This window comes from Ipomoea nil, unplaced genomic scaffold (assembly GCF_001879475.1).
Source record: "Ipomoea nil cultivar Tokyo-kokei standard unplaced genomic scaffold, Asagao_1.1 scaffold1474, whole genome shotgun sequence".
Lineage (NCBI taxonomy): Eukaryota > Viridiplantae > Streptophyta > Magnoliopsida > Solanales > Convolvulaceae > Ipomoea > Ipomoea nil.
The window spans coordinates 52,501-71,553 of NW_017617902.1; the positions used below are offsets into that span (position 1 = coordinate 52,501).

The 19,053-nt window shown below is 36.1% G+C and overlaps 2 protein-coding genes across 2 annotated transcripts; one reads left to right on the forward strand and one right to left on the reverse strand.

Annotated features, from left to right (window-relative positions):
* The first annotated feature begins 1,205 nt into the window (after positions 1–1,205).
* Positions 1,206–7,330, forward strand: LOC109188696. The gene is made up of 6 exons (XM_019339326.1): positions 1,206–1,515; positions 1,618–1,747; positions 5,192–5,306; positions 6,378–6,518; positions 6,620–6,778; positions 6,910–7,330. The coding sequence occupies exons 1-6, from the start codon at positions 1,206–1,208 to the stop codon at positions 7,180–7,182; spliced, it is 1,128 nt and encodes a 375-aa protein (XP_019194871.1). The 3' UTR covers positions 7,183–7,330.
* An 8,888-nt stretch (positions 7,331–16,218) lies between these two features.
* LOC109188697 lies at positions 16,219–17,432 on the reverse strand. The gene is made up of 3 exons (XM_019339328.1): positions 16,881–17,432; positions 16,621–16,779; positions 16,219–16,491 (listed from the first exon to the last, which is right to left on the reverse strand). Exons 1-3 carry the CDS (start codon positions 17,430–17,432, stop codon positions 16,219–16,221), a joined length of 984 nt encoding a protein of 327 aa, XP_019194873.1.
* Between the last annotated feature and the right edge of the window lie 1,621 nt (positions 17,433–19,053).

A 19,053-nucleotide genomic window follows, 5' to 3' on the forward strand; every position in this document is an offset into this window, starting at 1 on the left:
TATTACCATTTGAACAGAGTGTTGGCCGTTTGTGTTTGAATGTTCTGTGAGTATCCACAATTTGGAAGTCCAGTGCTATGGATTATTGACCAATCAAATGGCTACATCACTGTAAACAAATAATACAAAGCCCATATTAGTCATACCAGTGAAAGTTAAGTAATTAAAGAAACCATAAACCAAATTCCTCTTGGCTATGAATTCTTGGAATTTTTAAAAAATGTGTTCAGATATATTTATTTATGAAGATAGTAGCGAAGTTATTGATGAGATTAATATGTATTATGATTGTCGATATATTTCTCCGTGTGAAGCTGTGTGGCGTTTGTTCAGCTATGACATCCAGTTCCGTAATCCCTCTGTAGAACGGTTAAGCTTCCATCTGCCGAATGAACAAAGTATTGTTTTTTATGATGACTTATCTATTGAGAATGTGCTTGAAAGACAAACAATTAAGAGTATGTTTTTAGCATGGTTTGAAGCTAATAAGAGGTATCCCCGAGCTAGGGAATTGACCAATAGAGAAATGCCTCATTGTTTCGTGTGGAAAAGAAAATAACGTCAATGGCAACCAAGAAGATGTGGTTTTGCTATAGGCCGTATGTTTTATGTGCCACCTGGTACTGGTGAGATCTTCTATCTTAGGTGTTTATTGAATTTAGTTCGTGGTCCAATATCTTTTGAAGAGATTCGCAATGTTGATGGAATTCAATATTCATGTTTCCGTGATGCGTGTTATGCTCGTGGTTTGATTTGTGATGAGAAGGAATATGTTGATGCAATACTTGAAGCAAGTCATTGGTCCACTGCCTCAGCTCTTCACCGTTTATTCGTGACTTTGTTAACGTCTAATTGTTTATGCCAACCTGAAAAACTTTGGGATGTTGTTTGGCCACTTCTGTGTGATGATGCAGAGTTCAATCAGCGACGAGAGTTACAAAATCCAGGTAAATTTGTATTCACGAAATGCCTAATTAAAGTATCTATTGTATGATATAATTATTGATTATAACATTTTTTATACTACTAAACATTAATATTAGTTTTTTTCACATGAGAATTTGTTGCATACAAATGGTGATCCAATCCAAGGAATTGTGGAAAGTACATTTCCTATGTTTCGAGAACAACATGACGCTGATTATTTAATTAGTCGAGTAATTTTGGCCCCAACTCTTGAAGTTGTAGACGAAGTTAATGCGTACATGACCAACTTGAATGTTGCCGAGTGTAGGACCTATTTTAGTTCTGATTCGGTCTGCCCCACTGAGAGTACCTCTGATGTTGTGGCTGGGTTACACACTCCGGAGTTATTGAACGGGCTAAAATGTTCTGGGTTACCAAATCATTGCTTAACATTGAAGATTGGGTCTCCTGCTATGTTGTTGCGAAATATTGACCCTTCAGCTGGGTTGTGTAATGGTACACGGTTAATTATTACAAGATTAGCAGACCACGTTGTTGAAGCAAAGCTCTTATTTGGCAATGCAGCAGGCTCCAAAGTTCTGATCCCGCGTCTGTCCCTAACACCATTTGACAGTACATTGCCCTTCAAATTTTAAAGGAGGCAGTTCCCGCTTATGCTGTCCTATGCAATAACAATAAATAAAAGTCAAGGACAAATGCTTTCTACTGTTGGCCTACTTCTGAGAAAACCTGTTTTTGTACATGGCCAGCTATATGTTGCATTGTCTAGAGTCAGTTCACCAAGAGGGCTTAAGTTACTCATTCGCAACGAAGATGAAAAGTGTGCTTCTTCAACGATGAATGTTGTGTACAAAGAAGTGTTTAATAATTTATAATTTATAACAACTACATATTATTAAATCTTTGTTATAAATTGCATGTTATTTTGGTGACCTTAGTACTTATTTAATATTTTTGCAATCGTATATGTACAATTATGTGTAACTATATACTTGTCTATGTGTGTGTGTGCATATATATATATATATATATATATATATATATATAACTATTTATGAATTTCTTTATTTATTTTCATACCGTGCAATGCACGGGTGGAGTACTAGTTAAAAATAAAACGAACCACATTTCTTATGTCTTCATTGTTCTCATCGATCAAAATCAATTCTTTTCATTTGTCCCAATTGACAATTGTTGTCGATCTGCAATTAAATTCTACAATAAGAGATTAAAGAAAATTATTATTATGAATATTAAATAATATTTAAAAATAAAGAAATTTAAATGGAACTATAAAATAAGTTCATACTACATACCATATTTTTATTTTTCAATGCACAAGTACGCTTGGTATGCCCTTTCTTTTTTAGAGTTGAACATGTAATTCCATTACTTTTAAGCTCTAAAGCTCTTTTCATTCTGATAGACCGAGGACGACCTTTAGTAGTCACACGAGGAGGATCACGCATTGCTACATTATTATCATCATCATCTTGATGACTTATCATGCTTGTCAAACAACCAGTGGTACTAGTCATGTCATCATCAATCTTCAATGCATCTAACTTTTTGAATAAACATTGCAAGCATTCTATTGTGGTGTCATAATGCTTTTTTGAACGTGAAGCTTTTTCAGAAAGTTGTAATGAGTGAACCATGATATTATTAAACAATGATGTTGAACACATATTGTAACTACTCATATCTTCTTCATTTGATGTGCTTGTAATTTCTCCTTTTTTGGCATCTGTTGTCCACTTTTTTAAAATGTAGTGCATAGGTAAAGAATATACATTTTTCTTGATAAGAACCATCAACTGGTGTCTACAAAGGATGCCCAAAAATTCAAACATGTGACATGAGCACTCTATCGTTGTTGACGAACTCATGAATGTCACTATGTACTCTGGTTTTTCTTTGTCAAACTCATGCACCCTATATACAGACTCATGCTCAATAGTAATAATTTTTTCTGCAACAAATTGCTGAGAATGAATCAATTCGTCTTGAAACATTCTAAACATCTTTCTTGTATAAACCTTTGAAGCTTCTTCCTCCATTGGATACAATGTTTTTAAGATAGGTTTTGAATTCAATGTTTTGAAGGTTTTCTCCCTTTCTTTATTGTACCTTGCGTCAAGAGCCTTGTCATATTGAACAACAAACTTACTTATTGGTGTATTAGCATTTATATAATCTTTATTTAATGTACTTATTCATACTTTCACTTCTTTGAGTAGTAGACATTCCAGCACAAAAACTAGTACGTACATAAGCAGGAATCCATTTTTCACGAATGGAATACAACTTCTCAAGCCAACTATTTCCTCGTAAAGCATAATTGTCAAGAATTTTTTTTTTCCCATTCTACTTCAAAAAACAAGCACATGACTATGATCTTTAGTAAATTTAGATATTACCCATTTGTCTTCGTCTTTTCTAGATACATAAATCATGGCTTTGCATCCCATGCGTGTTTTATCATATGGAGGTTTTTTCCTGTTGTCTCGCTCTAAATATTTTTTGCACGGTAACCTTGCTTTGAACAAACAAACTCTTGTCCAATAACCATTTGATTCTTTCTAGACTTTACTATGCGGCTTTTGCGAATTCCAAGACCTTCATATTTTGCATAATTAGTATAGCACATTAAAGCATCATCTAGTGATTGAAACTCCATTCCAATACATAACTCTATTGCGTCATTATTCACATCACTCTTCGCATCCGCATTGGCATTTTGTTCGATCTCACCTATATTAAATTCACCATTATTCACCAATTCATCATGATTGCTTTCACTCAATTCTGTAGTAATTTCACAACCATGATCTTCAATTTCGACTATATTATGGTCTTTATCATTGGAAAGTAGCCATTATTAATCTATAAAGAAATATATAAAGGGATTAGAACACAAGTAAACCCATGAATAGTAGTATATTCTAGGTTAAAGATTATTGTCACCAAGCAGAAAAATAGTAAAAAGAGAAAACATATGAGAGATGAACAATATAGTCATTACAATGTTCGATCATCATTCTTAGCCACTAACAAAATTATGCATATTATGCTCTTAAAATTTAAAACCAAAAACCCATAAATCAAGTTACAAACTCAACCTTTCCACTTTATATCAAAATTAAAGTATAGATTTTTAGAGTTTACAAATTAAAAAAATAAAATAAAATAAAAATCAATAGCTTAAAAGATAATTTCAACAATAAAAAAATAGATATAAACAACAACTTACCGAAAAGAACTCTTTACTAATAATACAGATAAAGATTCTGACAAAGAGAAAAGATTGACAGGTTGGGTTCTTTTGAAAGAGAAAATTTGGATTTTGATGAATATATATTCTTACAAGATGTTGCAATTGTTTCTAATAGTGACTAAGGTTGTTAATTTAAATTTAAGAGTTTAGGGGTTTAAATAGATTTAGGAGTTAAGATAGATATAGGAAATTCGATGGTTTTTGTTAATTAAAATTTAAAAATTCATAATTATAAATATAATAATTTACATATCAATTACAATTCTTAATTTAGAATTCTTTAATTTTAGTGTCCAGAAAAAGAATAGGAATTTATTTGTTTATTAGAATGCTTTTAACAGATTTTCAAAATAAAATAAAATTGCTTTAACGGGTTGGGTTGGATGGGATATTAATATTAATTCAAAATTATTAATAATTAGATAATTAGTAAGTAATAAGTATGTTTTTAGGAAAAATAGATATATTTTATTAATTAGAAATAAAAAGAGTTTCTTAAAAAAAAATACAAGTCGTAGATATTTTGTAAAAAAGATCCGATTAATATTGAATTTATTTTTAATGATGTGTCATCTCCTCCTTCACCGCCGATGTAAAGCGTCTATAGGTGCATCAAATATTAATCCTTTTCCTAATTCAAACCTTAATCAAAATTCTGCGGACAAAATAAATCCACTGCCAGCACACAATATTTTCCTAATAAAGCAGCTTTTCCACCGCACACTGTTCGCTATATTTTCTTCAAAGTCGAAGTCGGAGCCGAGAAGTGCAAACTCAACGACGCAGTTTTCTGACTGTCTCGCCCACACTGCCCAGCCATAGCGAAGGTTTGGAGTTTGGATTCTCAAGAGTAGCTGTTCGCGCCGCACATCAGCCTAAAAATCGAGGTATTTAATTTGAGCATACGCAAATTAGCAAAATTAGGGATTTAGGGTTCTAGCGGTAATCTGCAATCACAAATTCACAAGTTGTTTAATGCTTGTATAGTTGTATTGTCGAATTTGTTGGCGACTGGGCAACGGATTCACCCTTTGAGCTCCCTGAGGAATTTCATTATCTCTGTAATTTCTCAGCTCACAAGGTTGCTTTTACTGCCTTCAATGTGAGTTTTCAATTGATTCTTTATTATTTACACTATTGGGATTTCCTCTTCTTTCTTTTTGCTGGTTTAATTATGTGGGGGAGGATTATTGATATTATATGTCTTTACAAATAAATAAATAAACAATCTGCTGCCTTCCCCTGTGTGTATGTATACATTCTTCCGCCTTTCCTTTCAATCCCAGACACTAACTTCATACTGTGATTATAATCTTTAGGGATTAATGTTCAATAGATGTTCGTAGTGCGATTGAAATTGATTTCGATATATGATTTATTTGTGTTTTCTACTCTGCAATTTTTCATCCTTTTGTGTTGCAATTTAATTGCTATCGCGGTATCACCAAGTGCACTCATTTTAGGATATTGTTTTAATTTTAATTTGTTTCTTCTTTAAATTGCATATGTTGAAGTTATGTAAATGATGTCGGGAAGAGATCGAATCAGTCAACTTCCTATAGAAATACTTGACAATATTTTGGGATTTTTGCCGATCGTAGAAGCTGCTAGAACTGCCGTTTTGTCTACCATTTGGAGAGATTGTTGGTCCAGTCTCACACAGCTTAACTTTGATGATAAGTTCTTTGCTTATGTTGGGGAAAAATATTCTGGCAGTTATAATCGCACATCAACCTGTATGTATGTAATCAACAAAGTTCTCATGCGGCACCATGGACCTATTCGGAAATTTGCCTTGGTTTTTGATTGTGACTCACCAATCATGAGTGATACGCATGGTTCTCGAAAATTTGACTTCGATCAATGGTTCCTTTTTATCACTCAAAAAGGTGTTGAAGAAATGAACTTTACTTTTCGAACAGAGTTTGGTCCAAATAGATGCTTCGGGCTCCCAAATTGCATATTATCTTGCTCAACTCTCAAGAGGTTGGATCTCTGCGGAGTAATATTTCCACCAACAATAAATGCCCCTTTCGTATTTCCGAATGTCACTTCACTTAGTTTTGATGTCGTTATCTTTAGTGCTATTAATATGAATTGTGTTATAGATGTTCCTATGCTTGAGACTCTTTCATTCAACAATTGTGTAAATACATCATATTTCAACATTAAGGCTCCCAGGCTTGGCAGTTTAACACTCCAGTATTATTGCAATGATGACGATATCGACGATTATGTTCCTATTCTCCCGGTTAGCTTGGACTTGTCATTTATTCATACTCTTTGTTTGGATTTCAATTTCAAGCCTTTCAAGGTATATTAGCCAGTACTTTCTTCCTTATTTTTTGCGGACTATTATTTATTTGAAATATATTTTATGAACTAATCCGTTTTATATATCTTTTTGTTTCCAAGCTTTTTGCCAGCGAACTTACTAGATGGGGACCTGAACTAAATGTGGAATGCGTGGAGTTATACGATGTCAATGTTCTTTATGATGATGACTTCTCTTCATTTATTCATTCATTACTAATATGTCCGAAATTACGCAAGCTTGACATATATCATTTATACGTAATCTTCATTTTCATTGATAGATTATTTAATGAAATTCTAGTTGTTCTATTATTGTTTCGCATTACTTAATACAAGGTTATACCGGTGTAAAAGATGAATTGATTGAGGCTTTTTTTTTTTTTTTGAAGTTTTATGCAGAAATCTCTAGATCTATACTTTGGGAGGAACTTCAAAGTGCAGCTAAAGTGCTTAAAATGCTTCACACTTTTAAGCTTAGATTATTCAATGGGTCAAGGTTTGAATTGCAATTCATCGAGGTGCTACTTGCTTGCTTTCCCGCACTTGAAAAGGTTGTCATTATTCGCCATATGGAGTTTGATTCCAATGAGGAGTTTGAAATCATGCAAAAGTTTTTTCATTTTCCTCGTGCATCAAAGAAAGCAAAAATTGTTTACATATAAGCATCTTATTATATTTTTGTTGAATTAATATATGCATCTCCTTGATTCACTCTTTGAGTTCAATATTTTGTAATGTACTAATGGTTAACTCGAGTATCCTTACTAGTTGAATCTTCGAGAACACTACCCTTTTTTGGTTTTGAATTAATCTTATGGTTGCTAGCTAGTTATCTACAAATATGCCAAAGGGAATGGACCTATTTTGTTGTGCTTTATAAAAAAGTTAAAAATATAAGAATTTTTATTTTCAATAATGACATAATGCATCATTCCTCCAAGATAGAACTCTAACAAGCCAGACGGCTGAAAAAAGAAAAAGAAAAAAAATATGGTGTTGATGAAATCAATCTTTCTTGTTCAGTAAAAGGATACAGGGTGCCGAATTGTATATTTTCCTTCCGAACGCACAAGAGATTTAGGGTGTGTTTGGTTCGCACATGAAAATTGGAATCGGAATGTGAATCAAATATTTTGTAATGGTAATGAGTTTTGGTGAAAGTATTTTGCATGTTTGGTAGTAGGGTGAAATTTGAATGATTATCATTATTGTTGTTTGATTATGTATGATCCTATAATGGGTATAAATGTTTTAAAAATACAATTACAAAAAATCAAGACAAATTATTTTAATATAAAGACATCCAAAACATCACTATGAACAAAACAATAAAATAAAATAAAAAATCTAAAAGCACTAATCTAAACTTAAAAATCAAATTACCAATTAAAAAGAAAATAATGGAATGAAACCCTTATTTTATTAGGGAATGAGTTTTCTAATTAAGGGGTAATCAAATCTCATAATAGTGTTCTAAAAACCTATCGACTAAACAATAATAATGACTTTGATTTCCATTTCGAATAGCTAAACCCCTAAACCAAACACAACCTTAGTCTTTCTAAAATCTGTATGAACTAATGAATGCTTATTGTGTCCTTCCAAATGTCACATCACTTTATCCAGGGACGGAGCCAGATATTCGATAGGTTTTATCCAGATAAGGCCAGACGCAAGCAACAGTTATAACGAGCATATGCAGTTCACAACAGATAAGGCAGATAAGGCAAAGCATAATCAATGATCGTAACCCAACATGAACAATCCCCAATATAAGTCCCATAGTCACATCCCCCAAGACACTCGTAATCACAACTCGTCCATGTCACAACACATAACACACTTTGTTGGCGCCACAGGACCAATCGCATGCCCATACATGAGGGTCAGCGCATATAGCTCTGACACGGCCCCGCAGCACCATGCCCCGTATCGCAACACGGGGAGGTCGATCGCAACCGACCGATGAACCGCAGCTCATCATAATGTTTGATCGCAACCAAACAGTGGACCGCAGCCCAAGAGAGTGTCATCTGACCGCAGTCAGGATAAAGGACAAACCGCAGCTCGTATAGAAACGTTTGATCGAAACCAAACGGTGGACCGCAGCCCAAGAGAATGTCATCTGACCGCAGCCAGGAATACCAATCTGACCGCAGCCAGCTTCTGAACCGCAGCTCAGGATAACCAATCCGATCGCAACCGAATTGGGGTAGCACACACACATAACACATAGCAAGCACATGCAACCCACGTTACACATCGGGAAGGGGGATAAAGCGTATAACAAACCTATGCGTGATCCATCACATACTAAGAATAGTCCTAAGGGGTTCATACTTCCTTCACCTAGGTCAACGGGATACCAATTCATCTAGCATGCGATATAACAGACTCATAAACCTACGAACGGTACCCGAAACATCAAACTAGACATAGGCACGACAACGGGGTCCGTTGGGACACCACGGGAATCGGGGAAACATCAAACGGGGAAACCGGGAGCCCGAGGTAGGGTACTTTCCAGCGGGTAGCCGGTGGGTGGGGGTCCACCCGCCGGCTGCCACTGTTCCGGGCAGCGGGTGCCCGGCGGGCAGCTGCCCGCCCGCCGGCTACCCGCTGCCGGAGCTGCCCGAGAATGCCGCGGGTAGGTGGCGGGTCCCCTACCCCCACCTACCCCCCACTGACTCTTTTCATCACTTTTCGCCCCGGGAACCGTTGTGGAACCCGAAACCATGCTTAGGCACTTTACAACGCAATTAACAACAACAAGTAGACAATTAACGGATCAAATACGGGAAACGAACGGCACATGGCCTATCATGCTTTTCTAAACATAATCAACACCCAAACATGCGATTTCCCACCCGATAATCCAAGAATCAAAGCATACGGTACTACCTAGGGTTCTAATCACTTTTATATCAACAAGAATACGATTCGTCTTCTAATTGCAAGATTCGGTAGGAACAACACGTAATCATCAAGGATACCAATTAATCATCAAGAACATCATAATCATCAAGAACAACACATAATCATCAAGAATCCCAATTAATCATCAAGAACATCACAATTATCAAGAAACTCCCAATATCAAGATTATCAAGATTCCCCATGGAATCATTAAATCAACATCAATAATAATCATAGTAATTCGCCATTCACAATCATACGGGGGAAACCCTAAGGGGAAATCATAGCTATGAAAATAGGTTTTGTTGAGACATGGGTTACCTCTTAGCCTTAATTAATTCCTTGGCTATGAAGGATCTTTCTTTAAGCTTCCTTGCTTTCTTGATTTCTCCTAAGGGGATTCTTGGAGCTCTTTTGGGGGTGGTGGGGCGTTATTCTTGTGGGGGGTTCTAGGTGCCTCTTAAGTCCCCTATTTATATATTTAGGAGTCCTGGTTAGGAACTAATATTATAGGCTTGCTAATTCTATTCCTTTTGGAACTAAGGATTGGGTTTAGGGATAAGGGTCCATGACCCATAGTGGACCATATTAATTAATTAAAGGGAATCCTAATCGTAGTCTGAATAGTAAAAGGCCTACTTCCTTTATTCCTAATAGATAACTAGTTCTAGGATTCCTAATTAGAATCTGAATAGTAAAGGGTTTACTTTCTTTATTCCTAATAGGCTTAGGACTCTAATTTAGGCAAGGGTCCACGGTTCATGGTGGACCTTTATTAATTAATCAAAGGAAACCTAACCGAATTAAATCATATTTAATTATTATTAACGGGATTAATTTAATAATTAATCCGGGATTGAAGGCCGTAACACGGGGTGTTACAGTAAGATCAAGAAAGACAAGGAGTCTTTTTAATTAATGAGTTTCTCAAAAGTTGTGATGGATGGGATGAGTGATGTGACAAGTTTGTAGGGGTAGGAGTAGAGTCATACTAGGAGAGAGTGGTGGAAGTTGTTTGAAATTTATATTTCAATACACATTTTAATTTTGTAGTGGTGGAATTAATATATAGATATATAAGGTAGCCGAGTCGGGTAAGGAAACATGCAGGTATAGGGTTCTTAATGACGAGAAAATTAAAAGTAAGTAGGAGAGGTTTAGAATTTTATTTTTCCTGCAACAAATAAACTACAACCACGTTTGAAAAAAAATAACTAGAGATTATTTGTTGTACCTGGTGTGGTAGATTAAGCTGTGGGATTGCAAACCCCAAGGGCAGCTCTAAGCAGTTCAAATCTCGATTTGTCTAAAGGCTTGGTGAATAGATCTGCAAGATTTTTATCTGTTGGAGTATATTCCAAGATAATTTCTTTCTCTTCGACTAGTTCACGAATAAAGTGGTGTCGAATGTCTATGTGTTTCGTCCTGGAGTGTTGGACTGGATTTTTAGAGATGTTGATTGCGCTGGTGTTGTCACAGAACAATGTCATACTCTGTTGTTCTATACCATAGTCGATTAACATCTGACCCATCCAGAGTAATTGTGTACAACAACTACCCGCCGCTATATACTCAGCTTCAGCTATGCTGAGTGAAATCGAGTTCTGCTTTTTACTTAGCCAGGCGACTAGATTTTTTCCGATAAAGAAACATCCGCCTGATGTACTTTTTCTATCGTCAGCGTTTCCTGCCCAGTCAGCATCACTGTATCCTGCAAGATTCAGATTAGTATCATTCGAGTACCAAATACCATAATTTATCGTACCTTTAACGTATTTTATAATACGCTTTACCGCCTTTAAGTGTGACTCTTTTGGATCGGCTTGATAGCGTGCACACATCCCAACACTTACCATAATATCTGGTCGACTGGCTGTTAAGTATAGTAGACTGCCTATCAAACTTCTGTACATAGTAGAGTCTACAGACGTTCCTTTTTCATCTTTGAACAATTTTGTAGTCGTGAAGAAAAGAGTACGAGCATCTTTTGCAGATTCAAGCCCAAATTTTGATAGAAGATTTTTCGCATATTTTTCTTGTGAAATAAAAATCCCTTCTTTAGTTTGACTTACTTGTAATCCAAGAAAATAGGTTAGTTCATCTATCATGCTCATTTCAAACTCCTGTTGCATTACCTTTACAAGCTGGTCTGTCTCTCCTAGGTGTATATATATACACTACACACACACTGTGTATATATATATATACTACACACACACTGTGTATATATATATATACTACACACACACACTATATATATATATATATATATATATATATATATATTGTGTGTACAGTGTGTGTGTATATAATATATATATATAGTGTGTGTGTGTGTAGTAAAGGTAATGCAACTAGGAGAGACACCTAGGAGAGACAGACCAGCTAGTAAAGGTAATGCAACAGGAGTTTGAAATGAGCATGATAGATGAACTAACCTATTTTCTTGGATTACAAGTAAGTCAAACTAAAGAAGGGATTTTTATTTCACAAGAAAAATATGCGAAAAATCTTCTATCAAAATTTGGGCTTGAATCTGCAAAAGATGCTCGTACTCTTTTCTTCACGACTACAAAATTGTTCAAAGATGAAAAAGGAACGTCTGTAGACTCTACTATGTACAGAAGTTTGATAGGCAGTCTACTATACTTAACAGCCAGTCGACCAGATATTATGGTAAGTGTTGGGATGTGTGCACGCTATCAAGCCGATCCAAAAGAGTCACACTTAAAGGCGGTAAAGCGTATTATAAAATACGTTAAAGGTACGATAAATTATGGTATTTGGTACTCGAATGATACTAATCTGAATCTTGCAGGATACAGTGATGCTGACTGGGCAGGAAACGCTGACGATAGAAAAAGTACATCAGGCGGATGTTTCTTTATCGGAAAAAATCTAGTCGCCTGGCTAAGTAAAAAGCAGAACTCGATTTCACTCAGCATAGCTGAAGCTGAGTATATAGCGGCGGGTAGTTGTTGTACACAATTACTCTGGATGGGTCAGATGTTAATCGACTATGGTATAGAACAACAGAGTATGACATTGTTCTGTGACAACACCAGCGCAATCAACATCTCTAAAAATCCAGTCCAACACTCCAGGACGAAACACATAGACATTCGACACCACTTTATTCGTGAACTAGTCGAAGAGAAAGAAATTATCTTGGAATATACTCCAACAGATAAAAATCTTGCAGATCTATTCACCAAGCCTTTAGACAAATCGAGATTTGAACTGCTTAGAGCTGCCCTTGGGGTTTGCAATCCCACAGCTTAATCTACCACACCAGGTACAACAAATAATCTCAAGTTATTTTTTTTCAAACGTGGTTGTTGTTTATTTGTTGCAGGAAAAATAAAATTCTAAACCTCTCCTACTTACTTTTAATTTTCTCGTCATTAAGAACCCTATACCTGCATGTTTCCTTACCCGACTCGGCTACCTTATATATCTATATATTAATTCCACCACTACAAAATTAAAATGTGTATTGAAATATAAATTTCAAACAACTTCCACTACTCTCTCCTAGTATGACTCTACTCCTACCCCTACAAACTTGTCACATCACTCATCCCATCCATCACAACTTTTGAGAAACTCATTAATTAAAAAGACTCCTTGTCTTTCTTGATCTTACTGTAACACCCCGTGTTACGGCCTTCAATCCCGGATTAATTATTAAATTAATCCCGTTAATAATAATTAAATATAATTTAATTCGGTTAGGTTTCCTTTGATTAATTAATAAAGGTCCACCATGAACCGTGGACCCTTGCCTAAATTAGAGTCCTAAGCCTATTAGGAATAAAGAAAGTAAACCCTTTACTATTCAGATTCTAATTAGGAATCCTAGAACTAGTTATCTATTAGGAATAAAGGAAGTAGGCCTTTTACTATTCAGACTACGATTAGGATTCCCTTTAATTAATTAATATGGTCCACTATGGGCCATGGACCCTTATCCCTAAACCCAATCCTTAGTTCCAAAAGGAATAGAATTAGCAAGCCTATAATATTAGTTCCTAACCAGGACTCATAAATATATAAATAGGGGACTTAAGAGGCACCTAGAACCCCCCACAAGAATAACGCCCCACCACCCCCAAAAGAGCTCCAAGAATCCCCTTAGGAGAAATCAAGAAAGCAAGGAAGCTTAAAGAAAGATCCTTCATAGCCAAGGAATTAATTAAGGCTAAGAGGTAACCCATGTCTCAACAAAACCTATTTTCATAGCTATGATTTCCCCTTAGGGTTTCCCCCGTATGATTGTGAATGGCGAATTACTATGATTATTATTGATGTTGATTTAATGATTCCATGGGGAATCTTGATAATCTTGATATTGGGAGTTTCTTGATAATTGTGATGTTCTTGATGATTAATTGGGATTCTTGATGATTATGTGTTGTTCTTGATGATTATGATGTTCTTGATGATTAATTGGTATCCTTGATGATTACGTGTTGTTCCTACCGAATCTTGCAATTAGAAGACGAATCGTATTCTTGTTGATATAAAAGTGATTAGAACCCTAGGTAGTACCGTATGCTTTGATTCTTGGATTATCGGGTGGGAAATCGCATGTTTGGGTGTTGATTATGTTTAGAAAAGCATGATAGGCCATGTGCCGTTCGTTTCCCGTATTTGATCCGTTAATTGTCTACTTGTTGTTGTTAATTGCGTTGTAAAGTGCCTAAGCATGGTTTCGGGTTCCACAACGGTTCCCGGGGCGAAAAGTGATGAAAAGAGTCAGTGGGGGGTAGGTGGGGGTAGGGGACCCGCCACCTACCCGCGGCATTCTCGGGCAGCTCCGGCAGCGGGTAGCCGGCGGGCGGGCAGCTGCCCGCCGGGCACCCGCTGCCCGGAACAGTGGCAGCCGGCGGGTGGACCCCCACCCACCGGCTACCCGCTGGAAAGTACCCTACCTCGGGCTCCCGGTTTCCCCGTTTGATGTTTCCCCGATTCCCGTGGTGTCCCAACGGACCCCGTTGTCGTGCCTATGTCTAGTTTGATGTTTCGGGTACCGTTCGTAGGTTTATGAGTCTGTTATATCGCATGCTAGATGAATTGGTATCCCGTTGACCTAGGTGAAGGAAGTATGAACCCCTTAGGACTATTCTTAGTATGTGATGGATCACGCATAGGTTTGTTATACGCTTTATCCCCCTTCCCGATGTGTAACGTGGGTTGCATGTGCTTGCTATGTGTTATGTGTGTGTGCTACCCCAATTCGGTTGCGATCGGATTGGTTATCCTGAGCTGCGGTTCAGAAGCTGGCTGCGGTCAGATTGGTATTCCTGGCTGCGGTCAGATGACATTCTCTTGGGCTGCGGTCCACCGTTTGGTTGCGATCAAACGTTTCTATACGAGCTGCGGTTCGTCCTTTATCCTGACTGCGGTCAGATGACACTCTCTTGGGCTGCGGTCCACTGTTTGGTTGCGATCAAACATTATGATGAGCTGCGGTTCATCGGTCGGTTGCGATCGACCTCCCCGTGTTGCGATACGGGGCATGGTGCTGCGGGCCGTGTCAGAGCTATATGCGCTGACCCTCATGTATGGGCATGCGATTGGTCCTGTGGCGCCAACAAAGTGTGTTATGTGTTGTGACATGGACGAGTTGTGATTACGAGTGTCTTGGGGGATGTGACTATGGGACTTATATTGGGGATTGTTCATGTTGGGTTACGATCATTGATTATGCTTTGCCTTATCTGCCTTATCTGTTGTGAACTGCATATGCTCGTTATAACTGTTGCTTGCGTCTGGCCTTATCTGGATAAAACCTATCGAATATCTGGCTCCGTCCCTGGATAAAGTGATGTGACATTTGGAAGGACACAATAAGCATTCACTAGTTCATACAGATTTTAGAAAGACTAAGGTTGTGTTTGGTTTAGGGGTTTAGCTATTCGAAATGGAAATCAAAGTCATTATTATTGTTTAGTCGATAGGTTTTTAGAACACTATTATGAGATTTGATTACCCCTTAATTAGAAAACTCATTCCCTAATAAAATAAGGGTTTCATTCCATTATTTTCTTTTTAATTGGTAATTTGATTTTTAAGTTTAGATTAGTGCTTTTAGATTTTTTATTTTATTTTATTGTTTTGTTCATAGTGATGTTTTGGATGTCTTTATATTAAAATAATTTGTCTTGATTTTTTGTAATTGTATTTTTAAAACATTTATACCCATTATAGGATCATACATAATCAAACAACAATAATGATAATCATTCAAATTTCACCCTACTACCAAACATGCAAAATACTTTCACCAAAACTCATTACCATTACAAAATATTTGATTCACATTCCGATTCCAATTTTCATGTGCGAACCAAACACACCCTAAATCTCTTGTGCGTTCGGAAGGAAAATATACAATTCGGCACCCTGTATCCTTTTACTGAACAAGAAAGATTGATTTCATCAACACCATATTTTTTTTCTTTTTCTTTTTTCAGCCGTCTGGCTTGTTAGAGTTCTATCTTGGAGGAATGATGCATTATGTCATTATTGAAAATAAAAATTCTTATATTTTTAACTTTTTTATAAAGCACAACAAAATAGGTCCATTCCCTTTGGCATATTTGTAGATAACTAGCTAGCAACCATAAGATTAATTCAAAACCAAAAAAGGGTAGTGTTCTCGAAGATTCAACTAGTAAGGATACTCGAGTTAACCATTAGTACATTACAAAATATTGAACTCAAAGAGTGAATCAAGGAGATGCATATATTAATTCAACAAAAATATAATAAGATGCTTATATGTAAACAATTTTTGCTTTCTTTGATGCACGAGGAAAATGAAAAAACTTTTGCATGATTTCAAACTCTTCATTGGAATCAAACTCCATATGGCGAATAATGACAACCTTTTCAAGTGCGGGAAAGCAAGCAAGTAGCACCTCGATGAATTGCAATTCAAACCTTGACCCATTGAATAATCTAAGCTTAAAAGTGTGAAGCATTTTAAGCACTTTAGCTGCACTTTGAAGTTCCTCCCAAAGTATAGATCTAGAGATTTCTGCATAAAACTTCAAAAAAAAAAAAAGCCTCAATCAATTCATCTTTTACACCGGTATAACCTTGTATTAAGTAATGCGAAACAATAATAGAACAAGTAGAATTTCATTAAATAATCTATCAATGAAAATGAAGATTACGTATAAATGATATATGTCAAGCTTGCGTAATTTCGGACATATTAGTAATGAATGAATAAATGAAGAGAAGTCATCATCATAAAGAACATTGACATCGTATAACTCCACGCATTCCACATTTAGTTCAGGTCCCCATCTAGTAAGTTCGCTGGCAAAAAGCTTGGAAACAAAAAGATATATAAAACGGATTAGTTCATAAAATATATTTCAAATAAATAATAGTCCGCAAAAAATAAGGAAGAAAGTACTGGCTAATATACCTTGAAAGGCTTGAAATTGAAATCCAAACAAAGAGTATGAATAAATGACAAGTCCAAGCTAACCGGGAGAATAGGAACATAATCGTCGATATCGTCATCATTGCAATAATACTGGAGTGTTAAACTGCCAAGCCTGGGAGCCTTAATGTTGAAATATGATGTATTTACACAATTGTTGAATGAAAGAGTCTCAAGCATAGGAACATCTATAACACAATTCATATTAATAGCACTAAAGATAACGACATCAAAACTAAGTGAAGTGACATTCGGAAATACGAAAGGGGCATTTATTGTTGGTGGAAATATTACTCCGCAGAGATCCAACCTCTTGAGAGTTGAGCAAGATAATATGCAATTTGGGAGCCCGAAGCATCTATTTGGACCAAACTCTGTTCGAAAAGTAAAGTTCATTTCTTCAACACCTTTTTGAGTGATAAAAAGGAACCATTGATCGAAGTCAAATTTTCGAGAACCATGCGTATCACTCATGATTGGTGAGTCACAATCAAAAACCAAGGCAAATTTCCGAATAGGTCCATGGTGCCGCATGAGAACTTTGTTGATTACATACATACAGGTTGATGTGCGATTATAACTGCCAGAATATTTTTCCCCAACATAAGCAAAGAACTTATCATCAAAGTTAAGCTGTGTGAGACTGGACCAACAATCTCTCCAAATGGTAGACAAAACGGCAGTTCTAGCAGCTTCTACGATCGGCAAAATCCCAAATATTGTCAAGTATTTCTATAGGAAGTTGACTGATTCGATCTCTTCCCGACATCATTTACATAACTTCAACATATGCAATTTAAAGAAGAAACAAATTAAAATTAAAACAATATCCTAAAATGAGTGCACTTGGTGATACCGCGATAGCAATTAAATTGCAACACAAAAGGATGAAAAATTGCAGAGTAGAAAACACAAATAAATCATATATCGAAATCAATTTCAATCGCACTACGAAACATCTATTGAACATTAATCCCTAAAGATTATAATCACAGTATGAAGTTAGTGTCTGGGATTGAAAGGAAAGGCGGAAGAATGTATACATACACACAGGGGAAGGCAGCAGATTGTTTATTTATTTATTTGTAAAGACATATAATATCAATAATCCTCCCCACATAAATTAACCAGCAAAAAGAAAGAAGAGGAAATCCAATAGTGTAAATAATAAAGAATCAATTGAAAACTCACATTGAAGGCAGTAAAAGCAACCTTGTGAGCTGAGAAATTACAGAGATAATGAAATTCCTCAGGGAGCTCAAAGGGTGAATCCGTTGCCAGTCGCCAACAAATTCGACAATACAACTATACAAGCATTAAACAACTTGTGAATTTGTGATTGCAGATTACCGCTAGAACCCTAAATCCCTAATTTTGCTAATTTGCGTATGCTCAAATTAAATACCTCGATTTTTAGGCTGATGTGCGGCGCGAACAGCTACTCTTGAGAATCCAAACTCCAAACCTTCGCTATGGCTGGGCAGTGTGGGCGAGACAGTCAGAAAACTGCGTCGTTGAGTTTGCACTTCTCGGCTCCGACTTCGACTTTGAAGAAAATATAGCGAACAGTGTGCGGTGGAAAAGCTGCTTTATTAGGAAAATATTGTGTGCTGGCAGTGGATTTATTTTGTCCGCAGAATTTTGATTAAGGTTTGAATTAGGAAAAGGATTAATATTTGATGCACCTATAGACGCTTTACATCGGCGGTGAAGGAGGAGATGACACATCATTAAAAATAAATTCAATATTAAATCTTTTTTTACAAAATATCTACGACTTGTATTTTTTTTTAAGAAACTCTCTTTTTTTTTTTGATGTTACTGACTCTATTACATTGTAGTATCTGTTCAAATATACTTTCTCAACCTAATGAAGCACAAAGAGTCAACAACGCCTCCACTGAGGCTCGATCTCATGACTTCCCACATGGGAGAGGTCACTACATGCCATCTGAGCACAAGGTGCTTGGCTACTTACTAATTATCTAATTATTAATAATTTTGAATTAATATTAATATCCCATCCAACCCAACCCGTTAAAGCAATTTTATTTTATTTTGAAAATCTGTTAAAAGCATTCTAATAAACAAATAAATTCCTATTCTTTTTCTGGACACTAAAATTAAAGAATTCTAAATTAAGAATTGTAATTGA